Source organism: Corythoichthys intestinalis, chromosome 22 (assembly GCF_030265065.1).
Source record: "Corythoichthys intestinalis isolate RoL2023-P3 chromosome 22, ASM3026506v1, whole genome shotgun sequence".
Taxonomy (NCBI): domain Eukaryota; kingdom Metazoa; phylum Chordata; class Actinopteri; order Syngnathiformes; family Syngnathidae; genus Corythoichthys; species Corythoichthys intestinalis.
This window is the reverse complement of record NC_080416.1, coordinates 16,767,575-16,793,354: the sequence shown is the minus strand read 5'-3', so window position 1 is coordinate 16,793,354 and position 25,780 is coordinate 16,767,575. Positions and strand designations below refer to the sequence as shown.

General features: G+C 38.8%; 1 protein-coding gene across 1 annotated transcript in view; it reads right to left on the bottom strand.

The window, feature by feature from the left end:
- Positions 1 to 25,780, bottom strand: part of fam135b (family with sequence similarity 135 member B) — a 69,045-nt gene that overhangs the window by 38,077 nt on the left and 5,188 nt on the right. The window contains exons 2-4 of the mRNA XM_057828314.1: positions 19,860 to 20,312; positions 13,549 to 13,645; positions 9,318 to 9,397 (exon numbers count right to left, since the gene is read on the bottom strand). Coding sequence (XP_057684297.1) covers positions 9,318 to 9,397; positions 13,549 to 13,625 — 157 coding nt within the window. The 5' untranslated portion in view covers positions 13,626 to 13,645; positions 19,860 to 20,312. The remainder of the gene's footprint in view (positions 1 to 9,317; positions 9,398 to 13,548; positions 13,646 to 19,859; positions 20,313 to 25,780) is intronic.

Below are 25,780 nucleotides of genomic sequence, written 5' to 3'. Positions count from 1 at the left end.
AGCGTGGAGCGACTCAGCATGGTGTTGTGATGCTGCACGTAATGTAGCATAGCATTATATTTACGTGTTAAACTGTATATAGGATTTGTTTTTTTGTTGTTGTTTTTTTGCTACTGTCTTTTATTTTGCAATGATAATATAACTGTGCATCTGTATCTGTATGTGAAGTTTGTAGGCATGTAAGTTCCAATAAAAATGAAAAACAAAACGTAACTTAGCATAGTCACCGCTCGCCCAGCGAACTAAAGTGTATTAAAAAATGGATAGAGGAAAATTAAACCACGAAAGGGAACTGCGTGGTACCCAAAGTCACACAGGCGCACGATCACTCACGGTTGTGACTTTCTGGACTGGATTGTCGCCACTTCCAGGAGAGCGAGAGGCTCCGCCTGTCTTGGCCATTCACTCACAATTGCCTCATTAGAACCTGATTCTGTGTGTCAAATGCAACTGCTTAGCACAGCATAACATTTGGCAATGGCAAATTGTCTGTCATCTTGCCATTGTTGATTTCGAATATCGTCCGCCCTGTACTTCCGCTTCCAAGAATGCCCTCTGTGTACCGTCACAGCTTAGAGCATGACAGCTCCACGCTGTGACGCTGCACGTAAAGTAGCAAAAGCGCACTCTGCTCTAGTTGCATTCACAAGCGATGCAGGGTGCGTTTAAAGAGGACCGAGACCCACAATTTATCAGCAGACCAGAGTTTGTTTGTTTGGTCCGAACTAGAGTTCGAATGCGCATTCACATTTGCAAAACAAAGCAGACTATCTGAGAAAAAGAACTCTGGTCTGTTTAGCTCATTTTCTCCCAAAAACGTATAAATACGTTCTATTTTTAATTGTTTCAGTGTCCCAAAAACGTATTTATACGTCTTTTACGTTTTATTATTGTTTTTTTGTTTTTTGACAAGAGGCATCTCTAGGTTCTGTTGCACCTAAACTGCAATGCACAAAGCATAAAACTCATTTTAAAGCAATAAAACTGGCCACTGGAGGGCAGTGGCACATTTTGTAAGAACTCATTTCGGGCCAAGAAAGGAAGTGAAGAAAAATAGTCAGGAAACGGAAATTGGAGGGATCTTTTAAAGACACGTGAGAATTTGAGAAAAATGTGGAGAACGATCGGGGAAAAAAAGGCAAACGAAACTGGAGGAGTGTTTTGAAAAGAAAACGAAACCATCGTCAAAGAAGGATTAAAAAAAATCTATCTTGATGAGACAGACAGTGACGGCCACTACAGCATCAGGTTCCACACGCGTTCTGCGAAACTCACGTTGCGTTACTCCTGAGCCCGAGTTTGAAACCAATGATGATGATGATGAAGATGATGAAAAATGTGAGACCAATCTTGACCCGGACTCATCAGATTACTGGGAGCCACCTCATTCAACCAGGAGCAGCCGAGAGCCTTCCCCGTTGTTATGTGCACAAATTGTTCAACGGTTCAATAGTTTAGTTATGTGTAAATAAATTGTTATTTTACGATCAAAAGCTCCATTTGTCTTGTTGTTTGTTATTTTGTAAAAGGAAAACATTATTCAGATGTTTGGGATATAACTAAAGCAAAAAATAGCTGTGTTAAAGTCAAAGTTATGTTTGAAATGTATGCGTTTACAAAAAGCTCAATTTCTCTGTTTTTTCATCAGAAATTGGAAAATTGCTCAAACTAAGCTATTTTCTAATACTTATTTCTAAAGAATGGAAAAAGATATGAACTAACTTTTTTCTGCTGAAAGAAGAGAGTCTAATCTTTCTTTTGGTGGGTTCTATGTTTATATAGCAATAGAAGAAAATTTTCTGTGGGCCTTGCAAAATCAGTCAAAATCCAGTAAAACGGCCGGGAGCGAAGGGCCTTGCTCCAGTGAAAATGACTGGGAATGATTGAGTTAAAAAGGACCAAACAGCGCTAGTGTGAAAGTGCCCTAAATGTTTAAATATCTCTGCCAGCCGCTTGGCCGGTTGTATGCTGGGGCCTGCAAAAAATGTCCACTTGCACCCGCCAAACACCCTGTTCACATTAGTTCTGCCACTGGCGTGAATATACTACTTTCTTGGCTTGCTGATATAAAAAAATTGCATTTTTGGATTGAATTTTGATCAATCAGTCCGTTTTGAGCCTCGGTGTAATTGCTGAAGTTTCTGTGCCATTCCAGAATGTGAAAGTGAGCATTTCAGCACCTTGAAAATATATTTGGGGGGGGGGGGGGGGGTGCAACCATGTGTGTATAAAATTGACCCCAATTCCAAGCTCTGAAAATTATGTATAGTAGCAAAACAATGTGATTCTGCGAGAACTAACAAAACAGCTTCCAGGTAAAACTCAAAGCCAACTAGCCATTAGTGTTAAATACTCTAATTCAGACCAGGCCCAATCACTAATGAAAGCCATGAGTTTTTTACACAGGTTTTAAACACGTGTTGAAAGCAATCAAGATAATGCTCAATCAAAATAACACAAGCTTCCAACCTGATATCGTTCTGACTGTGTTCTATTCTGTTCCATTCTATTTTAACCAAATAGTGCATGGAACTAACATGTGCACTAGTCACACATCAAACAGTTATTGCATAATGAGATGCTTCCGTCTGTACACGTTTTGGGGCGTTATTACATCCTGCACTTTAAAACTTGCTGAAATGCCCCTAAGCTTTAGTCACAGTGATTCTGTGCCAGAAATAATCTGCTTACAGCCCTTTGGTAGTCTACATCTGCTGTGTGTTAAATTGTGTGTATATATTTGTGTACGTGTGAGGTAGTGGTTTCCAGTCCTATCAATAAAACACACAAAACTCTCAGCGTACAATTGCTCTTCATGATACTGTGACATTCTGCCCTGAAAATCAGGATTTTATCATCGTTGAATGGCCATCATTAAATGCTTCAGTTGAGTGTTTGGCGCAAGCTGTCGCATACACAAGATGTGTTTGTCTGGGGCCAAATAACATAATGTCAAGCATGCACTTCAAGAGAGCTCACACTAAGAGATTATTTCCCTTTGCTCCATATGCAAAATGTTTTTTTTTTTGTTTTTTTTTAATGCAATCAGACGACGAGGTGAGTGGGCTTTTAATTCATGACCTTGCGAAAGGTGCCGCAGAGCAAGGAGCGGACGGCAGACTTACGATCTGGATATGGATATGAATATGTCATGTAATTTTCCCTATGACACTTTCACTTAATGAAACAGTCGGGGAATGAGTAACTTGCCTACTTAAAATGACAACTCAAAGCTGAAGTGAGCCCTATTCGTTTGTAAAGCCTTTTTTTCACAACAAATACAACCTTATCATTAACATGTAAATTCTACTTTTGAAAAACAGCTTTTTTGGAGTAAATGTATTGACGGGACACGGGGGGTGGGGCCGATTCATAGGGGGCCTATCTCCGGCAAAGCTGACCGAGTGGAAACACAGACCAAGAGCTTTTTCTGTTGAAAATTCTTGTGAATAAATGCTTAAATCCCTTAATTCTTTATCGAAATGGACGTAAAGTAGTCTTGATTCTTGTTTAAAAGCAAAAAAAAAACAAAAAAAAAAAAAACGTCCAGTTAGCATTTATTTTAAGTAAATATTGCGAACTATGATGCTAGTCAGTATGCAAATTAGCGGCTGACATATCACAGACAAAGAGCTTTTTCCATTGAAAATTCTTGTGAATAAATGCTTAAATCCCTGAATTCTTAATAGATATGGAGGTAAAACAGTCTTGAGTCTTGGTAAAAAGCAAAAAAAAAAAAAACCTGCAGTTAGCATTTATTATACGTAAATATTGCGAACTACGATGCTAGTCAGTAAGCAAATTGGCGGCCGCCTTATGTAACCAAAGAGCTTTTTCCATTGAAAATTCTTGTAAATAAATGCTTAAATCCCTTCATTCTTTATCGAAATGGACGTAAAGTAGCCTCGATTCTTGTTTAAAAGCAAAAAAAAAACGTCCAGTTAGCATTTATTTTACGTAAATATTGCGAACTATGATGCTAGTCAGTATGCAAATTAGCAGCTGACGTATCACAGACAAAGAGCTTTTTCCATTGAAAATTCTTCTGAATAAATGCTTAAATCCCTTCATTCGTTATAGATATGGACGTAAAACAGTCTCGATTCTTGGTTAAAAGCAAAAAAAAAGAAAACCTGCACTTACCATTTATTATAAGTAAATACTGCGAACTATGATGCTAGTCAGTAAGCAAATTGGCGGCCGCCTTATGTAACCAAAGAGCTTTTTCCATTGAAAATTCTTGTGAATAAATGCTTAAATCCCTTCATTCTTTATCGAAATGGACGTAAAGCAGTCTCAATTCTTGTTTACAAGCAAAAAACAAACAAAACAAAACGTCCAGTTAGCATTTATTTTACATAAATATTGCGAACTATGATGCTTGTCAGTAAGCAAATTGGCGGCTGCCTTATGTAACCAAAGAGCTTTTTCCATTGAAAATTCTTGTGAATAAATGCTTAAATCCCCGAATTCTACATAGATATGGACGTAAAACAGTCTCGATTCTTGGTTAAAAGCAAAAACAAAAAACAAAAACAAAAAAAACAGGGCAGTAAGCATTTATTTTACGTAAATATGTCGAATGTGCTGCTAGTCTTTAAGTCACTGTGGCGACCCCCTTAGTACAACAAAGAGCTTTTTGCGTTGAAAAATTCTTGTGAATAAATGCTTAAATCCCTGAATTCTTTATAGATATCAATGTAAAACAGTCTCAATTCTTGGTTAAAAGCAAAAAATCGGACAGTTAGCAATTATTTTACGTAAATATTGCGAAGTATAATGCCAATGCTGTAGCGGCTAATTTCTCCCATTGATTTTTTTCACAACATTTCAAAATGCATGCATGGTACGAAAAATATAATAATTACTTTGAATCCTTGAACAAATCATTCCTGAGACAATCCTTCCTGTTTGTATGCAGTACAACTTTTGCACTTTTTCAACCTAAATGCGGCGTTAGATCGCTGGCTAATAAATGAAGCGGAGTGTGGGTCGGCCCCCTTCGGGAAGGCGTGATGCAGTGAATAGGGAATGTGTCACGTCAATATATTATGAAGTCTATGGTATAATTAAAAAAAAAAAAAAAATTTAATATATATTTGAATAAATAGTTTTTAAACACTTCAAATGTAATAATTATGACAAGTTTTAAACATGTTACTGTCCCACTGAATTATTTTCAAACAATAATAATGTAGAAATATGCTTGTCTTTACTAAATGCTTCATTTGAGTGAGTCCACTCAAATCCGCTCAAGCTTACAATGAGTTGCCACAGCAAGTGTTTAACAAGCTAAACAATGATTGACACAAGTAGCACTTTGAAGTTTTGGCTTCCAAATATCTCTGGCAAGATCAAACCTTAACGTCTATCAATCATTGTTAACGTTGATAAGCAACTCCAGTGCACTGCCTGACCAAGAATTGGTAAATAAATAAATAAATAAGTAAATAAATAAATAAATAACCCGTCCCCATTAAAATCTGTGGAATTCATAAGCAAGTATTGCATATGATTCATGTCCTGTTTAAAATTCCACAAAAGCCATAAATTAACAAGGGAAGCAAATAACTTCCCATATTGATTTGTGTCACCATGTTCCTGTCATCTTACCAGTAATGACATGAATCAAAATCATAACTATAGCTCATACACATCCGCCAAAATGTAATTTCCATATTCCAAAAGGGCTCGCAATAAAATATGCCCTCTAAAGAACAGAACTTTTTAAGAGCAGAAGACCCACAATCCTGCCAGGATGTGCACACACACTCACACTCGCACACAGACACGATTTGCCGGTCCGGAGAAGCTAAAAATAACTTATTACAGTGAATCATTATTGCCAGTGAATTGGCTTCCTGTATTGCTGGAAAAGCAGATTGTAAGGCTCAGAAGGGTTCAGCAAGAAGAAAAAGCAAGTTGTCAAGCATGTCAACTGGATGCACAGGCATTTAAATATGATTTGTGGGACCGTGATGCAGACAAAGCAAAGCATTTCATTGCTTCAGTAAATACTTTGCATTGACTGCAAAAGACGTTCAATCCATTTGAATTGGAATGGATTAGACATCCATCTTCGACAATGGCGGCCACTGTGTTATTGAACATTAACTGTGTTAACAAAAGTAAATAAAGCTTATCAGTGTATCATTCATTCATTCATTCCATACCTGTTTCAGAATTCAAAATCGGAAAACGGATAACGACTTCTTATTTAATTTCTCGTTGTAGAATCCCCCATTTGTTTTTTGTTTTTTTCCAATCATTTTGTTTTTTAAATTAAAAATAGGTTATTAGTAGGGGTGTAACGGTACACAAAAATCTCGGTTCGGTACGTACCTCTGTTTTGAGGTCAAGGTTCCGTTCATTTTCGGTACAGTAAGAAAACAAAATGCAAAATATAAATGTGCTAGTTGTTTATTACACACCTTTGTGCTTTCAACAATAGGAACATTAACCTATACAAAGCTAGAATTCTGCTCAAAAAGTAGCGGCTATTTAAAGATAATCCAACAATAATTTGCCTTTCAGACCCCGAGTATTGGTCAGCTTTCTTTCTGAAAGAAAGAAAGAAGAAACAAGAAGTCCTGTACTAAAGAGAAAAGCAATCCCAATGACAAATATTTTAAAATGTATTTTACAAATGAAATACCTCAATGAATCATTTTTTTTGTTATGAACGGTTTTCAAAAGCTTTATTGGTGGATTTTCTCGAGTTAAAGCGCCACATAGAAATTAAAAAATGTAATTGTGTAAGCAGGATCTGTGTATTATTCTTATTATTTAATTATTTCAATCAATTTTATTAAAATGGGCTATTATTTATTTTATTATGTGTTTATATTTTACAAATGTGATGTAGTATTCATTTATATTGTATATTTTATGTTGTATAACTTTAGTTCCTATGTGAATATTAGTTCCTACTTGTTTTGTTGTGGTAGGAGGGTTTTGTATTGAACACGGGGTTGTGTTGGTGATTATTATAGCAGAGAAGACAGCAGTAAATCAACAAAGACAAGTTAACTGTGCCCCGATTTACCACTCGAGATCTGATCGACTCAAAAAGTGGGTTACGATTGCATATTAATTTGAAAATCGACCGGATCCACCGTATTTTTACACGAGTGACTTCCGGTCTGCCCGATCCTAGCTACCGGTAGTAGTATTGACGCAGGACGGTCAGATAATAAACTCTGCCGTTCTTTTCGCGTGCGTCGCGTTGAGCCGCTTCTGGGACGCGTCTAACACACGGCCGCACTGTGACTAGTGTGCATTGGCTGATTGACTTTAATGCCCGCGTTTCACTGCGTTCTCGCGCCGTTGACGTTTCTGGGTTTTACTGTTCTACTGTGTTGGTCCTCATTATAGTAGAGAAGACGGAGCAAATATAATCTACACAAAGAAACTGTAACCCGATCGACTCACAGCCTCAAAAAGTAAGGGTTACATTACGTCAGAAACTCGTTTGGTAGGCCTCCATTCCGAACCGAGCACCACGTACCGAAACGGTTCAATACAAATACATGTACCGTTACACCCTTAGTTATTAGAGATTATATTTTTGTCCGATTTGTATCGTTTTCGATGTGTTGTGACCCATAAGTTGTTGGATTTTTTTTCAGACCAGTCTTTAACTGCGCTTTAACCCTAAATGTGACACGCTTCCCCTCTTTAAAAAGCATATACCGTATTTTTCGGACTATAAGTCGCAGTTTTATTCATAGTTTGGCTGGGGGTGCGACTTATACTCAGGAGCGACTTATGTGTGAAATTATTAACACATTATGATATCATTTCACATGTTATTTTGGTGTTTTGGAGTGACACTGATGGTTTGGTAAATTTGTTAGCATGTTCTTTATGCTATAGTTATCTGAATAACTCAATAGCTATGGCCACGTTCGCGTTCTGCCTTTGGCAATGTGTGTTCAGTTGTATTATTGACTTTTTTTATATTGAAATGCATGCTTTTAGTTTGTGGCGCTTTCACGCCCAAGTGGGGGTGCACTCGCACTTGTTTACGCGAAGAAGAGCCCTCACACGCCAAAAGAAGATAGACAGCTACGCAGCGTCTCTGAGCGAGTGGGCGAGAGAGAAAGAGTGAGACACGGCTGCGAACCTACGTTCATTGTTTATGCTTGTAAAATGTCTCTACAGAGGCAACGCCTGTGTGTATAATCTTTTCTGTTGTTGTTGTGTGTTTTCCACCCGCGATCAGACACTTAGAGCAAGTTGTGTGGTTGTTTTAACGATGTGCTAATGCTAGCGACCGCATGCTAACCATTTGTGTCATTGCTGTAACAGCACCTAATTATCATTTATTTACGCTGACACGCTTGATACCTGTTTGGTATCAAGGATAATATTGATACAGAAAATTATACGGACGTCCAGCATCGTCATTTGGGAGTTTAGATCGCTGTATAGCCAGGACCGAGCCGTAGCGTCCTGGTGAGGACAGTATATTCGCATTTTGTTGTTCATGCATCATCTAACATCGTACTGTACACTTATTCAGTATGTTGTTCTCTATTGTATTTTTATATTAAATTGCCTGTCAAGATGACATATCTGTTCTATGTGTTGGATTTTATCAAGTAAATTTCCCCCAAAAATGCGACCTATACTCCGGTGCGATTTATATGTTTTTTATCTCTTTGTTGGGCATTTTATAGCTGGTGTGACTTATACTCAGGTGCGACTTATAGTCCGAAAAATATACTCGTCAGCCATCCTTGACAAAAACGTAGAGTAATAATAACTGTAAAACTATAATGCTGCTCGATTCACTCATCTATGGAATCACCCGGTAGAGACTGACTGACCTTCCCCAGGAAAAAAAAAATGGCACTTTGGCGTCACAACACATCAAAAATGAAACAAAACGAACAAAAATACCATGATAATTCCCTTCATTTCAAAACAGCGAAAAATAGGCCATTATTAGTTTTCGTATTTTTGATTTGAAAATGAGAAATGAAATAAGTTGTTATCCGTTTTCCGACTTTGGATTCTAAAACAAGAAATAAAAAAACAAGTTGTCATCCGTTTTCTGATTTTGGATTCTTAAACAGATATGGAATGGATTAATGATCGACTGATATTATTTTTTTCAAAACGAGAAATGAAATAAGTCGTTATCCTTTTTCAGATTTTGGATTTCAAAACGAGAAACGAAATAAGTCGTTATAAAAGCTCTGCACGATTATGACTCACAGGAACTAACAAACTAGATTATGGTACAAATGATGTTCATATTCATGACATATTTGACATTCTACAGCAGGGTATGACAAAGTGGATGCACTCACTTGCATTATCTTGGGTTGTCACTATTAACCTGTGGAGCACACGAGGGGAGACCTTCAACCCTGTTCGAACTTGGTAGAACCTAAAGGAGCAAAATACTGTATAAATACATTTTGAAATGCAAATCAGGCAAACTACATCACCACGTAACTATTTACTATCGTAATCCAACATGCAATACAAATAAATTGATACATTTTTAAACGAAACAGTGTTGGTGATGTAAATCCTAAGTGGTTAAATAGGGTTTCTTTACAGGGCCTTCTCGAGGATGGCAATCAACACAGGCAGCACGAGTAGATTAAATCGATGCGGCTTTGCGCTAAAGAAAAGTCTCAACTCTCCGGGGAGATATTGGACAATCGGGTACAGCGCTTTGTGGCAGTAAACATAATGATCACATCAGTGCTTTAGTGACAACGTTCCAAAAGATGACAGTCAATAAATGCATAATATATGTTATGGCATGGAAAGGGTGACAAGTTAATGGACATAAAATTTGGTTTCTGTCTTGTTTAGATGATTGTATAAATACTGTAAAAAGAACTTTATTTTTTTAAACCGCTTAAAGGCAAAGAAAAGATTCAATTAGAATGATATTACAAAGTGTCGCTATGGTAATATAAAATTCAACACTCCATTACGTAAAGTACGTAATGTACTCTTAATGAGGACCAAGGGCATATGTTTGGTCTCAACATTGGTAGGGACGATATAACAGCATAACCTTCATATACAATTTTTGCTGGAGACGGGAAATATAAGACCAAACAGATTATTGAACGGGGGTCAGGGCCACATTTCTCACGAATATGAACCTAATTTATTGATAAGCGAAATGATCAAGGCAAAATAACTTTTTTTATTATTTTTTTAACTTTTTTTTATTAACTTTTATATGAATTGGTTTACGTGATACAATGTTCGATTCAAACCTTTGTTTTCAGGAACTTCTAAAGAAACATTTTGAAGTGCAAGTCCCTTTATTAAAAAAATGGGGAGCTATCCAAGAATGGATCCACTTCTGGGGACACTGGAGCACCCCAAGATTCAAACTAAAGTATTGTAATATAAAAGTGATTTAGGGAAAAAATTCATGGGGAAGAAATCTGAGATATCCAAGGACCGATCCTCCTCCTAGACTACCCCAAGACTCTAACCAACCTATTCCCATGAAATTCTGATGTGTGAATTCATTTCACAGATTTTTTTTTTTTCATGTCAGTTCATGTTCATGTCAGTGTCCCTCAGAAGTGGGGACTTGTACTCTGGAGCCACTGCATTGCATTACGATAATGCACACAATGTAAACAATGATCCAAATGAGGGACGGCTTGATTGGCTTCATTGTTCTTTGTGGAGGCTGGCTTGACTGCAGTAGTTTTCAAGTTAGCAAGTTTCACAAATATTAATGTTATGCTAACTCTGATGCAGGTTGGACTTTTAGTAGCAAAATTAGTGGTGTTTCCCATCTCCACATAATTAACGTCTTTTAACATTACTTGTGTGGCTTGTATCGGCCGAAAAAAACTTCTAATATCCCTCCTCTTTGAAGGGGGTGGCCATGTTGTATTTCTGTCGGCGGGGTTGTGTGACTATACGTGTGTGTTTGCATCGGGGGGTCAAGTCATCAGCCAATCAAACGTGCATTTGAGGGGGAAAAAAATGGACAGGTACATTCAGCAAGTGAAAAGGGATACATGTACAGTGGGGCAAATAACTATTTAGTCAACCACTAATTGTAACTAAAGTTCTCCTACTTGAAAAGATTAGAGAGGCCTGGAATTGTCAACATGGGTAAACCTCAACCATGAGAGACAGAATGGTGAAAAAAAACTGAAAATCACATTGTTTGATTTTCAAAGAATTTATTTCCAAATTAGAGTGGACAATAAGTATTTGGTCACCTACAAACAAGCAAGATTTCTGACTGTCAAAGAGGTCTTACTTCTTCTAACGAGGTCTAACGAGGCGTCACTCGTTACCTGTATTAATGGCACCTGTTTTAACTCATTATCGGTATAAAAGACACCTGTCCAAAAGCTCAGTCAGTCACACTCTAAACTCCACTACGGCCAAGACCAAAGAGCTGTCGAAGGACACCAGAGACAAAGCTGTAGACCTGCATCAGGCTGGGAAGACTGAATCTGCAATAGGTAAAACGCTTGGTGCAAAGAAATCTACTGTGGGAGCAATTATTAGAAAATGGAAGATATACAAGACCACTGATAATCTGCCTCGATCTAGGGCTCCATGCAAGATCTCACCCTGTGGCGTCAAAATGATAACAAGAACGGTGAGCAAAAATCCCAGAACCACACGGGGGGGACCTAGTGAATGACCTACAGAGAGCTGGGACCACAGTAACAAAGGCTACTATTAGTAACACAATGCGCCGCCAGGGACTCAAATCCTGCACTGCCAGACGTGTCCCCAAGCTGAAGAAAGTACATGCCCAGGCGCATCTGTGGTTCGCTAGAGAGCATTTGGATGGTCCAGAAGAGGACTGTGAGAATGTGTTATGGTCAGATGAAACCAAAATAGAACTTTTTGGTAGAAACACAGGTTCTCGTGTTTCGAGGAGAAAGAATATTGAATTGCAACCGAAGAACACCATACCTACTGTGAAGCATGGGGGTGGAAACATCATGCTTTGGGGCTGTTTTTCTGCAAAGGGACCAGGATCTGTGTAAAGGAAAGAATGAATGGGGCCATGTATCGAGAGATTTTGAGTGAAATGACCTTCCATCACCAAGGGCATCGAAGATGAGACTTGGCTGGGTCTTTCAGCATGACAATGATACCAAACACATAGCCAGGGCAACAAAGGAGTGGCTTCGTAAGAAGCATTTCAAGGCCCTGGAGTGGCCTAGCCAGTCTCCAAATCTCAACCCCATAGAAAATCCGTGGAGGGAGTTGAAAGTCCGTGTTACCCAACGACAGCCTCAAAACATCGCTGCTCTAGAGGAGATCTGCATGGAGCAATGGGCCAAAATACCAGCAACAGTGTGTGAAAAGCTTGTGAAGAGTTACAGAAAACGTTTGGCCTCCGTTTTTGCCAACAAAGGGTACATAACAAAGTATTGAGATGAACTTTTGGTATTGACCAAATACTTATTTTCCACCATGATTTGCGAATAAATTCTTTAAAAATCAAACAATGTGATTTTCGGGGGGGGGGGGGGGGGGGGGGTTCCACATTCTTTCTCTCATGGATGAGGTTTACCCATGTTGACAATGACATGCCTCTCTAATATTTTCAAGTGGGAGAACTTGCACAATTAGTGGTTGACTAAATACTTATTTGCCCCACTGTATGTATGTATGTATGTATGTATGTGTGTGTGTTTGCGTCTGTGTGGCGGGAAGAGGGGTCGGGAGGTCACGTCATCAGCCGATCAAACGTGCGTTTGAGGGGGCAAAAATGGACCGGCACATTCAGCAAGTGAAAAGGGATAAATGTAAGTCCGAGCATAATGAAAATAATTCACTTAATAATGGTAGGGTCTATTCTATCCTTACATCATATGGGAAGACAATCAAAATTACCCATATAAATGAACTCAATGCTAATGCAAATAAGGTGGCTTAAATGTTGGTGAGGACAAATTGAGCTTCCTGAAAAGTTGGTAATGTTATGTCCCTACCGTCCCTATGCAAACTTATGCCCTTCATGAGGACCCAACCTTTGGGCAAGGAGTCACTCATTGGCAGTCATTGACAGCATTAGACGGTACCCTCCTGGCTCAAATGGATTGGACGTCGACTTGTGATGAACTCATTTAAATTCACAGTAGAAGAATGTTAATTTTTTTTTTTTTTTTTTAAACGCAATTTGTATTTCACACCCATCTTCAAATTAAGATTGAATTAGTCTAATTTTTACAGTTCATTGAAACGATGACAATGTCATTGCAACCATTCAATTATTACATTATGTTTCATTTTGATGCTGGCTAAGGTTTTAAAGCCCTGCAGATGCATTTTTATGTCATGATATCGCCTCTGTCTCATACATAATATGAATATGTGCACTAATTGCCCATCAGCATTGATGGGTGGAAAGGTTTGGGCATTTTAATTTGCAGACAAATTGGATTCTAAAGTTCACACCATTGTGTCAATCGTAGGTTATAGCCATTAGTTAATGAGAATTGCAGCACTCGCGCTCATGATGGATTAAAGCGTTGTTGCTTCACTTGTTTAACATATAACATATGCAATATTTCTTACCCTCGCTGAAAAAGATCCACATTGTGAAACTTGTGCAACTCTACGGAAAACTCCAATGTTCCCTGTACTTCAGACATGATATAATCGCAGTCATCACCTGCCAAAAAAGAACATGCAAAGAAGAACATTTGATTTCAGGTACTGTTATAACGCTATAAGACATTTGATTTCAGTTACTGTTATAACACTATCTATTCACTGACATTTACTTTCCAAGTCTTAGTCTAAAAAATTGGAGAATTATCACACTGACTTTACTGTAAGTCACAGAAATGTGGCTATTGAGAAAGGACTTAGACCTAAAAATATGACCAGTGTACTGCATCACAGACAGCCTGAGGCCTAACGGACACAAACACAGCATGTTTGTTTTCTGTTTAACCAACAATGTCTGGATCCCATTTGGACAACGCAGACTGAGATTTATATTCTCAGGGATATTGCTAAAATGTGTAGAAGGGAAAATGCTCAGCCACTTTAGAGAAGGACACTCTTTATAGCTAAGTGTATTCAGTAACTGTCTATCAAATGCATACAAATGTAATGCGTAACGTTTTAAAACATAATGTGGTTGATCGGCACTGGGAAGAGATCCAAAAATGGCATTACTCTACTATATTGAATGTACGGCACTGAAAATTGTAGATTTACATAGCGTTTATAATTGATTATGGGTTTGCAAGCTCAGTTTAGGATGAGTTGTCTTCTGTCACTCATTTTCAAGTGCATGAAAGTTGGTACGATTCCAATGAGGGAAATTAAAATAGTCTGGAACCACACTTGATGAAGTGTTTTAACTGTTTTAAAGGAGTTCAATAATATGATACTTTTAATTATAGCTTCAGCATTAGCTAAAATTAAAGTGTAAGCTTGTGCCAGAAGAATGCATGGTGACTGAGGTTATCAAATCCCAGATGATATTTATATTACATAATTTATAATTAAAACCGCAGATGCTTTTAACCCTCCTTTTACACAAGTTTTGTTGGGTCGGTTTGACCCAAGGAACATGCAAGTGTCGACATATTATTAAAAATTAGGCTAAGACTCATCGGCTGCCATTGACGGCGATAGACATGTAATCCATTTTTGATTGAGAGGGGGCGGATGAATGTTTGTTTATCGCCGTCAATGGCAATGAGATTTAAACGTGTCAGACAATTTTTAAAACTTTTAATCTAGTTTCAAACATGTGCCACTAACCCCAATTAACACTAACAAAACACATTTAATAACACAAAATACCTTTTGTTTTTTTTACAGAAAGGTCAATTTGATATCTATGAAGGAATTTGCCCCCACGGTCAAGTCGCACGGAAATGGCGACAGCCGAACGAAGTGCCGCTCTGCCGATGTCGCCTCCGCACGAGTCAACCGGGAGGGCTGAAATTCCGCGTGTTCACCTCTTGTGTTATCCCTTTGTACTGGCTCCATGTTCCAAAAGTTTGAAGAAGGCTCACCGAAAACAGGTTGACAATTTATTCGTCGACAATGGTCAAAAACAAGGCAAAAACAGACGATGGAGGTACAATGCTCGATCCAAAACAAGGCTACATAGACAAGTTTCCGAGCAGCGAATCTGTTTGTTATCTCAGTCCAGTGTTTTTGAAGGCTGCTGTGGAGTGGGCCGGGCCGAAGGGTGTTGTTTCGGTATCATCCCTCTGTGGCCGGTTTTGGGTGGTTAGGTTCGTGTGTGGATGGGACATGGTTGCCACATCGACCAACACTGGTCTTGACGTCCCAAGCGCCCACTATCAACTTTGTAATCCTGCCTGGGCGAGACGCTACTTGTTTTAGGACAGAGCGCCCTGCTCTTTGTCCTTGGAGTGGTCAGGAGAATTGATTGCAAGAGTTGGTGCGTCAACCTTGCTCGTGATGCACACATTGGGCTTCTGTGATAAGATGGCATTGTGTATCTATTCTGCTTCTTTTCATTAAACTATGGTGTGCTATTTATTTTATATTAGGTGTGTTAAAGTAGTACAGTCCTACAGTAAATATGAGAAATGATACTATTCCCTGATTAATTATATTACGTGTGTTAGAGTAATGCAAACAGTTATATGGTGTGTGTGAGAAAAGATATTTACTGAAAGGAATAGTTGCCTAATATAAAATAACCCCATTAATAATGTCACTGCAAAATATTTGTTAAAATGTTTCATAAATAAAAACTGAACTATTTAAAATATGGGGAAAAACAAGTCAATTTGACCTCCATGAGTAAACATCCAAATGAAAAAAAAAACATTAAAATACCAATTTCACATCAAACGATGTGTTAAAAATTAAAACGGGTCAATATGACCCATCGACGTAACAGGGGGTTAAAAATGCAATAAAATAGACATCTCTAAAATAAAAAAATTAAAAAATAAAATAAAAAAAAGATAAATGGTCATTCTATATAAGGTATGTGTTCACAGCTGACTGGTGGAAATGCACTGAAGCAAAAAACGACAATGACAATTGATTGCTATCATTTTGCTGATTCTGCGCTGAGTTTGACAATGATGTACATTCACTTGCAGCTCCAAAGAACAGAATTCTTGTGCTCAAACAAACACAGATAATAGTCATTACTTTACACTTGTTTGAAGATGAAAGGCCCTTATTCTTTCACTTCACAATAATTTTCATCATTTTGTCAGCTCCTCTCTCTAGAAATGTGTTAACTTTGCATAGACTTGTAAATTGAACATCATGTACTGCCAGTAACGACGGTCTTCCCCAAAACAATCTATCTTCATAATGTGGTGATTACGTAAGACGGACACACAGGCAGACCTCATCGGCTTTATTATTGGAATCCGCTTGAAAATTCATCAATAAGTTAATTATGTCACCAAAGCACCCACGCTGAACAGAAGAAAGGCTCACGTTCACCCCGCAATGGCCTGTGATGCCTTTTTTGACAACAATGAAGCAAGAAGAGATGAGGAAAATATCTCCTTGTAGGCTGCAAATATATCTTAAGCAAAGAAAAAAATGCACTTTAAAGACTTTCTTGTCCAGCGAGGCTGATATTTTTGTGATGCCAAGCAGATTAGATAACAGACTTACATATTTTTGCTCCATCGGGGCAGCATATTCCATGTGGGATGGTGACGTTTGATTGCATTATTGTTGTTTTAACACATGCTTTTACCGCTGCACCCACCTGGACAAAGTCATGCATTTCCCAGAAGATAAAGGGAGACAATGTGTCCTTGGCAAGGAAAACACTGAGCCAGAAATCATGTGATGTCATAATCTTTGCTGAAACCCCCCCACTACCCTGATGGTGCCGTATTAAGCTCTTAGCGTTTACAGCATTACAATGCAGTGCTTGGGAGTGAACAGAGTTAAATGCATATCAATTTGACTAAAGAAGTAAAAAAAATAATGTCTTAATAAGAGTATTTTCACTATCTTACACTCAAAGCTTGTAGGCAGACACCTCTTTTGTAAACTTGTCTGCACGCCATTCCATCTGTCATGTGCTAAGATAGGCATGACAGTGACTATTTGTTCCTCGCCTGTTGCAAAGCATCGACATGATCTTGTGCTCTCCTGCTCCTGTGTTGCAATATAAGCAGCAGCAGTCACATGAGAGGCCGCACACAAGGCAACACTGCACATGAATGCAACACGTACTAAACGCGATATGGTGAGCCTACCGTATATTTTCAGACCGCGAACCACAAAGATAGCAGTGACAGAGCGGTGCAGATGTTTCGAACCGTGGCATCTGTGCACAACTAATAATAGATGACACACTGCATGTGACTTGTGCAGTCAGTTTACACTGTATTAAAATTGTAGTAATTCTTAACTCCCTACGTTCATTTTTCACTTGAAACGAACAATGTGTCATTCATTATGCCTTGTCTAAATACAATTTCCTCCATTCAAAAGCTTGCATAATCACTCCTAACTCAAAGTGCAGTGAGGCATGGATCAAATCGGGCCTATTGAAATTCGTCTAAAACAAGGTGCAATTTCATTGTTTTTTCATTAACTGCTATTGAATATAACATGAGTTGCAATGATACAAAGTTGAAATTAGAGGGGTGGGGCATGTACCGTAATTTTTGGACAATTGGCCACTACTTTTTTTCTTCATTTTGAATCCTGCGGCTTATAGTCCAGTGCAGTTTATTTGTTGATTTATATGGGTTATTATTAGAGATGTCCCGATCGATCGGGTCCGATCACATCATTTTCAAAGTATCGGAATCGGCAAAAAAATATCGGCCGTTATACCTATATATAGAGCTAAAAGGCAGCGTAAAATGAGTAGAGTGAATTTTGGCAGCCTTTGGAGACTTTTTTTAATTGGCTAAAGCTTTTCAATCCCTCTCCCAACGATTAGAAATATCGTGGGACACAATGTGAGGAAGAAAGGTAGTAGTCGATCTTTTTCTTCACTCCCTATGTTATTTCCCAACGCAGAGAAGATATATATCAATTGGTACCACTATGCACAGTCATGGTTGCACTTCCCATCATGCATTTGGGCAGAACAGTGAAATGGCTACAGTATCATTTACTGAAAGCTCAACAAATACACTAGATGGCAATATTTAGTCACAATATACAAAGTCACATTTATCCTTTAAGAATTACAAGTCTTTCTGTCCGTGGATCCCTCTCACAGAAAGAATGTGAATAATGTAAATGCCATCTTGAGGATTTATTGTCATAATAAACAAATACAGTACTTATGTACTGTATGTTGAATGTATATATTTGTCCGAGTTGTATTCATTTTTTTCTTAATGCATTGCCAAAATGTATATGATCGGGAAAAATTATCGGGAATGATTGGAATTGAATCGGGAGCACAAAAAAAAGCAATCGGATCGGGAAATATCGGGATCAGCAGATAGTCAAACTAAAACGATCGGGATCGGATCAGGAGCAAAAAACATGATCGGAACAACCCTAGTTAATATATAACACTTTATTTGACAGCGGTGTCATAAGACGATCATGTCACGATCATGGGCATTACTGAATGCTTATGACAGATGTCATGAAGTGTCATCCGGCAAATTATGTCACTAACTCCATTTGTGTCCAGATTAGATCTTTTACATCCATTCAAAAGTCAGATCACACTAAATGACATCTGTTATAAGCGTTCATAAATGCTCAAGACAGTGTCATGTCATTATTATGATTGTCTAATGACAGTCTTATGGCGCCACTGTCAAATAAAGTGCTACCAAATATCATAACTAGCAATTAATGAAACAACTGGAAGAGTAACTGAAGAAATAATTAGCACAAAACATGAATTTTGATTGTTATTTAAATCTGTAGTGCTGCAATGCATGCTAAGAGGCATTCTGGGCAACAACAGTGTTGACAGCAGGTGGCAGCAGAGATTGACTGTCTCCCCCAAGGGAACAGTGATGGCCAAATGAAGCTTCTTGAAGCAATCATGGTGGTTCATTTGGTCTTATGACAGTCGTATGATGCCGCTGTCAAGTAAAGTGTTACCGGTTAATATCTTTTGTTGTAAATATCCCATAATACAGTGAGGACAGCCATGGCTTATAGTTCAGTGCGGCTTATCTATGAATAAATGTCGTTTTCGTGTCAAATTTGGTGTGTGGCGGCTTATAGTCAGGCGTGCCTTACAGTGCGAAAATTACGGTAATTGATGCCAATCCCAAATAACCTGTGAATTTGCCAATAGATCTCACAATAGTGCAAATAAAGCACCTCCTCTCACTTCAACATAGTTGCTTGTCCAAAAATACGTACATTCATAAAAAAAATATATTTTAAAAACATGTGAAGGAAGGAGATTAACTGTACATCATTTACAATCCTATTGTGTTTTTCTTTTTTAATTAGTGTAGTGACTTAAAAATAACTTTCTGATACATTGTGCCATAAGCTCGGAAAGTACAATTTATATTTTATATAAGAGCAACCCCCAACACACACACACTTTTAGCATTTTTATAATTGAAGACAAGTACAGTAAATGTCCTTGGTATTACTGAAATTGTACTGTTTGACTCCAAAACTAAGTTGGCATTGGTGTCGATCTGCGTTTCAACTTGTATTTCGGTACATGATTTCTGATAGTGATGCATTTAAGATGCAGAAAGTTGAACACATAAAATGCGCAAGACTCATTCACTCTCACTGAACGTAGTTCGTAGTAATGTCCAGTAATAAGCATCTCGAATCATTGTCTACCATAAAAACCTCTTTCACGCAGTCTCCTTGTCTGCTCTGTACTGTACGAGCGCACACAGACTGACCAATACATACAAAACCAATGCAGACAGAGCAAAGTGTGACATCCTTACCTTAGGAATGATCCAGGATGTGATATGATCCAGTGTGTTAATGCAGATGGATGCGCTTCTGTGCAATGTTTATATCTCTGCTTGCACCGCTACTGCTGCTACTGCTGCTGCTGCTGTTGCCATGGTTATTCATCCAGACCCTGCGTGTACTGCAGTCCCCCCACTTTTCCTCTCTTGCGCGTGCTCTATCGCTCTTCATCAATCCGTGTCTCTCCCATCCACATGGAGAGGAGGAGGGGGATGTCAAATTTGGGCATTTGTAGCTTAATCTGCCTTTGTCCTCGCCCCCCAGTGTACAGTCCATGCACAGGCGAGCGTACGGCTGCGGTATTAATAGTAAAGCGTGCAGACGCGGCGCCGTGTGTGTCCTGCTGCTGCACTCTCGCATCGTGCGTCCAGCCAGCCAACCAGCCGGCTGACATCAGAGCCAGCCCACTAAAAGCTGAAGTGAGTCTTCAGTATGAGGAAGGAAGGAAAAGTGATAACTCATGCTTAACATGTGTTGATGCAAAATAAGATCAACGTTGTAGATAAGTTGCAGAATGACAGTATCATCATGATTAATTCACTGCCATTGGACTGCTATTTCAGTCAATGGCAGCGAATGAGTTAAGGTTTAGGAAGCACTAAGTTAGATGGTTGTCTGCACTCTCTTCCCATCTTCACCTTCCTTTTAAAAAGCCAAAGTCAATCGCGGCTTTTCTCACATGGCTCTATGCCATAGGCTTGGAGCACTCTTGATTAAGGATGGAGCGCTATTGATTCTATTCCCAACTGTTCGCCGGAGTATCAGAATGAAAAAGCCTGGCAGAATCAGAGAAGTTAGGCCGCAAGGACGCTGACTGCCAGGTCAATAATAATAAAATATTACAGGAAAACATCTGTCCATAATTCCATAACGACTTCTAATATCAATTCGTTTGAATGTAATTTTATTAGCAAGAATTTTGTCATGGCATGGCGAATGAGGTGTTTTGCACTTCCACCTTTTAGTTTGGCATTAGACTGTTCGAATCCAGACAAAACATTTTTTCGCAGACTAAGGAGGACTCCAAACTAAGGTGAATGTCAATAGAAATGCTTTTTTTTTTATTTTTTTACCCCTTTTTCTAATTTTCAACCAAATTTGTTAACGAACATAAACGAGCTTTGCTAAAATAAGCCTATTTTTACCTCATGGAAATAGCCAATGCTCAATTGATTAGGAATCGGGCTAAGATTAGCAACAAATGTATACAGTAAAAAAGTAAAATTTAACCTTGACAACTATAAAGACTGATTGGATTTTCACACCAAAATATGCTAGTCAATGAGTTCGTGAATACATGTAACAGTTAAATAGGTTGTACACTTCAATACAGTGGTACCTCTACATATGAATTTAATTTGTTCCGGGACCTGGTTTGTAAGTTGAAATGGTCATATGTCTAGCGGGTCTTTACCATAACAATACATTATATAATTCGATTAATTCGTTCCAGAGCCCAAAAACCTACGCTAAATCCTTAAGTAATACTGCTAGCACAATTACAAATAGCAAATACACAAAGCAAAACCAAAAAAACTTAAGTACAAATCAGACTAATAATATTATTATTATTATGTAAAGAATCGGATTCTAATGTTGCGGTTGTTTTTAGCATGCTGTTCCTGACTGCACCATGTGACTGACGACAGAGTAAGAGAGGCAAGGGCGTAGTTATTGTACAAGGGTCAGGGCTACATTTTTCCCAAGTATGAACCTATTTAATTGATAGGCTAAATGATCAATGCAAAATAAATCTGTATTCACGTATACTAGCTTTCATGTGTATTGGTTCAGGTGATACAATGTTTGATTCAAACCTTTGTTTTCAAAAACTACTAAAGAAACATTTTGAAGTGAAAAGTCCCTTTATTACAGCTACATCTAAGGCTACCCCAAGACTCAAACCAAAGTACAGTACTGTCATTAAATTTTGATGTGTGATTTCATTTCACAGATATTTTTTTTTTCATGTCAGTGTCTCACAAAAGTGGAGCTCCTTGTTTTTGTTCTTAATAAAGGGACTTGCACTCTGAACCCACCGTGTTACATTACCGTAATGCACATAATGCAAACAATTATCACAGCTAACAGCTAACTCAACTTCATTGTATCTTGTGGAGGCTGGCTTGACCGTAGTAGTTTTGCAGGTTAGCAAGTTGACACAGTTTAACGTTATGCAAACTCTGATGCAGATTGGACTTTCAGTAGCAAAATTAGTTGTGTGTCCCCCCCTCCACAACATTGACGTCTTTTCACATTACTTACAGTGGCTTGTGCTAGCCGGAAAAAAAACTTATAATATCCCTCCTCTTCGAAGGCGGTGGAGGAGGCGGCATGTTGTATTTCTGTCGGCATGGTTGTGTGAGCGTGTCTGTGTGTCTGTGTGGCGGGAGGATGGGTCAGGGGGTCAAGTCATCAGCCAATAAATGCATGTAATTAACTTTCCTATGTATTAAAATTAAAATTAAGCGTTGTCTGGTAAAAATATTGTCTATAAAAGTTGTAAAGCAATAAAACAACAAAAATGAACGAAATGAACAAATATTTTCATAATGGGTCAAAATGATTTTTTGACCCATTGGTTGTGGGGCCTAAGGTTGTGACTAGCACCTTAGACGATCATTTGCTTTGCTTTGCTTTGCTTTGCTTTGCTTTGTTTTGCTTTGCTTAGCCAAAATAACCCGAGGACCGAAGAGGCAAAATGGATATACGTAATTTTTTCAAACCTTGGCTTTCAAAAGCGACAAAAAGTACTGAGCAAGAACCAAGGAATGAAAATGTGGACCATGAAACGCCAGAAAGTACCGCCAAAATGGTGAGCGGAGTTTCAATTTGCCCCACTAAAGACGTTAATTGTACAACAGAGCCACCACCGGTGTCTTACCAATGTAGTTACCCCAATCAAAAATTGTATCTTCTGGCCGCGGGAGCGCAGACACACATATTAGTCATGAGTTATATCGACTTAAAGAATTACTTGAAGCCAGAAAAGAACCACAGTTATGTATTTTGGACATCAGCATTTAATAAACTGAAGAAACTCCATACAGGACTTGAATTATAGTAATAATATTTATAGGTCATCCTACGAGTAAAACCGTAAAACATTGCATTTTTTACATTCAGTACGTATTTTACGTTATAAGACAGAAAAAAACCTTGTAGATAACTACATCACCAAAACACAGAAATCAAGCAAATCGGTGCAGTGCAGTGGCTCCGCCCAGAGGATGCAATTTTTGACGGGGGTAACTACATTGGCACGACACCGGTGGGCGTACCATATTCAATGGATGACGATCTTGGCGAAAATTGGAGCTGTCCTAAGCAGCCTGATTTAGAAGTCCCCTCAAGAATGATGGGAAACAAAAAACACTGATTTTCAAATTATTATTATAAATATTCTTGTAAGTTAATTTTATTGCTGACACTACGTTTCGGGTCATCAACATGTTGTGCACCCCTGCCCCAAAAGTCAAACTCTGCCTTTGGACAAATGACAAGTCAAATTTTACGTCTGATGTTGAAAGGATCATATGTCGATGCGATCGTATGTCGAGGTACCACTGTACATGAAAATGTGCATCTAAAATTTGATGTGCACTTTTTAATTTGCCCTAAAATTCTAACAAATGGACTTGGACATTGGGTCAGAACGAAATAACCTGGATGTTGTACAAGTAGACATGTAACTTTCAGTGTTTCAGTGCACTCCAACTATTATGATTTTGATGATCCAAGTAGACTGCAGCTAAGGGCTGGAGTTGTTTATGTGCACAGGTCATGAGAGTACTAGTCATGAGGCCTGATGAAAAAAAGCAACCTTTTTTTCCCTCTTACTGCTGGCTGTGACTGTGCTTGCTCAAACTCTCAATAATGTTAACATGGTCCCATCGAGGTCAGACAGTATGCCAGCTCACTTGGTCATTCTATTATCATTTGTGTAAATAAAATATGGTGGTTTTTAATTATTGTGGTTATAGTTTGCCTCTTTGTGGAACTGCAAGACCAAGTCATACACTTTAGAATCCTGTCTTGTAAAATCCAAACAGATATTATTTCTGTTCAGATCAAAACGGTCTTTTCCTGTGAAGCAGGTGTTGCTATCCAAAACATTCATACTTTAAAACCACAAATGTCATTCACTTAGGCCTTCAGCGGCACGCGTCAGATGGTCTCTCACTTACATAAAACGTCTGTTTACAATCTTGCGAACGACAGTCAACATATAATGCTGAAGCTTAATTCTGCTTAACGGAGCGTGCTTAGCTTGAAGCGAGAATGTTGCGTATTCAGGCATATGTAGCATGTGTGCTTAATAACAAGGCTAGCTCATGTCAACACGACGAGTGACATGCATTCTTCAGGCAAACTGATTCCAACACGTGATTATAAAATGGACATCTCATCACCTGCGCTCTGCTTAGTCACTATTACGAGGATAATTATTACAAGATTGAAGGAATTCGGCCCCCCGGCCAAGCCGCGGAAACAGCGACAGCCGAACGAAATGGATGTTCCGCTTGGACCACTCCCGCAAGTCGGCCGGAAGGGCCAAAATTCTGCACGTTCCCTCCGGTGTTAACCCTTTGTACTGACTCCATGTTCCAAAAGTTTGAAGAAGGCTCACCGAAAACAGGTTGACAATTTATTCGACAGTGTCGACAATGGTCAAAAACAAGGCAAAAACAGACGACGGAGAGACCCTGCGGGACCCAGGGTCCGCAAAACATGGCTACATACAGTGGGGCAAATAAGTATTTAGTCAACCACTAATTTTGCAAGTTCTCCTACTTGAAAAGATTAGAGAGGCCTGTAATTTTCAACATGGGTAAACCTCAACCATGAGAGACAGAATGTGGAAAAAAAACAGAAAATCACATTGTTTGATTTTTAAAGAATTTATTTCCAAATTAGAGTGGAAAATAAGTATCTGGTCATCTACAAACAAGCAAGATTTCTAGCTGTCAAAGAGGTCTAACTTCTTCTAACTAGGTCTAATGAGGTCTAACGAGGCTCCACTCTTTACCTGTATTAATGGCACCTGTTTTAACTCATTATCGGTATAAAAGACATCTGTAGACCTGCACCAGGCTGGGAAGACTGAATCTGCAATAGGTAAAACGCTTGGTGTAAAGAAATCAACTGTGGGAGCAACTATTAGAAAATGGAAGACATAAAAGACCACTGATAATCTGCCTCGATCTGGGGCTCCATGCAAGATCTCACCCCGTGGCGTTAAAATGATAACAAGAACGGTGAGCAAAAATCCCAGAACCACACAGGGGGACCTAGTGAATGACCTACAGAGAGCTGGGACCACAGTAACAAATGCTACTATCAGTAACATAATGCGCCGGCAGAGACTCAAATCCTGCACTGCCAAACATGGCCCGTTGCTGAAGAAAGTACACATCCAGGCCCGTCTGCGGTTCGCTAGAGAGCATTTGGATGAGCCAGAAGAGGATTGGGAGAATGTGTTATGGTCAGATGAAACCAAAATAGAACTTTTTGGTAGAAACACAGCTTCTTGTGTTTGGAGGAGAAAGAATACTGAATTGCATCCGAAGAACACCATACCCACTGTGAAGCATGGGGGTGGAAACATCATGCTTTTGGGTTGTTTTTCTACAAAGGGACCAGGACGACTGATCTGTGTAAAGGAAAGAATGAATGGGGCCATGTATCGAGAGATTTTGAGTGAAAATCTCCTTCCATCAGCAAGAGCATTGAAGATGAGACTTGGCTGGGTCTTTCAGCATGACAATGATCCCAAACACACAGCCAGGGCAACAAAGGAGTGGCTTCGTAAGAAGCATTTCAAGTTCCTCGAGTGGCCTAGCCAGTCTCCAGATCTCAACCCCATAGAAAATCTGTGGAGGGAGTTGAAAGT